Source organism: Phalangium opilio, unplaced genomic scaffold (genome assembly GCF_054372755.1).
Source record: "Phalangium opilio isolate 3A_F unplaced genomic scaffold, DU_Popi_V2 ptg000046l_1, whole genome shotgun sequence".
Lineage (NCBI taxonomy): Eukaryota > Metazoa > Arthropoda > Arachnida > Opiliones > Phalangiidae > Phalangium > Phalangium opilio.
In genome coordinates this window covers 7,224,760-7,226,809 of record NW_028324169.1, presented here as the reverse complement: position 1 = coordinate 7,226,809, position 2,050 = coordinate 7,224,760, and the positions used below count along the sequence as shown (strand labels likewise).

The 2,050-nt window shown below is 38.6% G+C and overlaps 1 protein-coding gene across 1 annotated transcript; it reads right to left on the bottom strand.

Moving 5' to 3' along the window:
- LOC149676489 (E3 ubiquitin-protein ligase RNF217-like) lies at positions 1-1,844 on the bottom strand. Its single transcript, XM_089838759.1, has 5 exons — positions 1,667-1,844; positions 1,118-1,208; positions 530-695; positions 270-471; positions 1-107 (listed from the first exon to the last, which is right to left on the bottom strand). Exons 1-5 carry the CDS (start codon positions 1,842-1,844, stop codon positions 1-3), a joined length of 744 nt encoding a protein of 247 aa, XP_089694885.1.
- Positions 1,845-2,050: the final 206 nt, after the last annotated feature.

Here is a 2,050-nt window from a genome sequence, read left to right as displayed (position 1 = left end):
TCATATTTCCCCGTAAAGAGGTAAAGCAAAAACTCCCAAACCGACTGCCATTACGCCTGCGCTGACCGCCAACACTGCTAAGGCAGGCACCGCTGCAACCTTTCCACCTGTAAATACACGATAAATAAACCAAAATATAATAGCCAACCCACTAAATCTATCATTTAAAGAAGCCCAAAACGTTATAACGCTTTAAGGATACAAGTGGCGCGTGAAGTTTAAACAAGATGCGCACGACATATCAAAGTTTTGGGATCAATAATAAATACCTAAAATGGCTCCACGAACTAGCTTTCTTTGAACAGGGTTATCAGCTTTGTAGCGGTATTTACAACCAAATACGCTTAGTTTACTGTAGAGATCGCCGAGGAACTTCAAGCGTCGAAAATGGTCACCACAGCGGTAACAAAAATCGGTTTTACACCCGGTGCAGTGCATGTGGTCGCATCCCGTGGTACGTTGAATGTAAATCTGAAATTTATTTAAAAAAGTTAAATTAACGTTTAAAAGTAATTGTATTTTATTATACCTTGCATTTCGGACATTTTTGAGCATTAACTTGACCGTAGCTTAGTTGCTTGGCCCATGTTTTCAATAATTTATCGCCTTTAATGAATTGACGGCAAGTGGTATTCTCGTGCCATGGTGCGTGACATGAAAAACACCATTCTAAAGCGCATGTTGGACACTGGACCCTAAAACATCATCAATTATCAACCACGATAAAGTTTCGAGAGATTTTCCCACAAAATGATTAATACTTTCAAATGGTCTAGACTCTAGATCTATCTATTTTATGTTAAGTTGTATATCTAATTTAAATGGAGTTGTGAAAAAGTGTATATATTTACGCGAATAAGAAAAATTTACTTCTGTTAACCTACTTCTATAAAGCGCATAAAATTGGTTTGCACAACCCTATTCAAGGAGGGTTTTATCTATCTCTTCTATCTAAATCTTGTATCTAAATCTTTACAAATATTTCAAACATGTATAGCTTTAAGCCTACAAGGGAAAGTTTCTCAGCGTCGTTGAACCTACGATCATTGCACGTTGAGAAACTTTCCATAAAAGCTACCTACGTCAGTCATTGGGAAAGTATTTGGGTAGCGGTCACCCCAGGTCAACGACAACGTCACTATAACCCTGCAGAAGAGCCAAGGCAAAAACTATGCCGGCTCTCTGGCGACATTGACCTGGGGATGCACCTATAAATTGGGAGACTCTCCCTTTGTATCCTCAGAGCCTTAACAACGAGCTACCGAGATCCTCGCCTAAATACTCCGCAACGTTCCCAAACCAAAGGGTCGGAAATATTAAAGAAAGTGTTACGTTTTATTAAAGAGGTCTCAGAAAGGTTATTACCAAAGGGTCGGAAATATTAAAGAAAGTGTTACGTTTTATTAAAGAGGTCTCAGAAAGGTTATTACCAAAGGGTCGGAAATATTAAAGAAAGTGTTACGTTTTATTAAAGAGGTCTCAGAAAGGTTATTACAATTAGTTAAGAAAGTTTACTAGCCTTAAGACTTGTTTCAGTCCGGGTCTTAAGTTCAAACTCGCTCTCCCAAAAGAACCCTACAGAGGAATCAACAACGAGCGCCTAAATAGTCGCAAAATCGGACTCGCACGGGCTGCCTTTTTCTTCAGTAGGTTACTAGCGCTTAACGCTCTCCTCGTTCGGACAATAATTTTCTAAATTGATCTTTCACCTCGTACACCGACTCAATCATTTCCAATCGCGAATTCCATCGAGAACACACTTCTTGTTTCAGAGTTTTCACCAACTCTCTTTGCAATTCAGACTTTTTGAAGTAGGTTACTAGCGCTTTACACTGATGAAACATTTCAGTTATATTTGAAAGGTCGTTTACATAATCGGGCTTATCTCTTGTTTTCTTTTTTTCGGTAAAAACGTGGTCAAGGTTTAATTGCTGTGCGGCGCCCCAAAACCATGGATACTTTCTGAAACCATATTGGCAGCACCATCCATAAGAAAAAAAATATACTTGTACTCAAATTTAAATTCCTTCAATAAAATTCACGGATATTG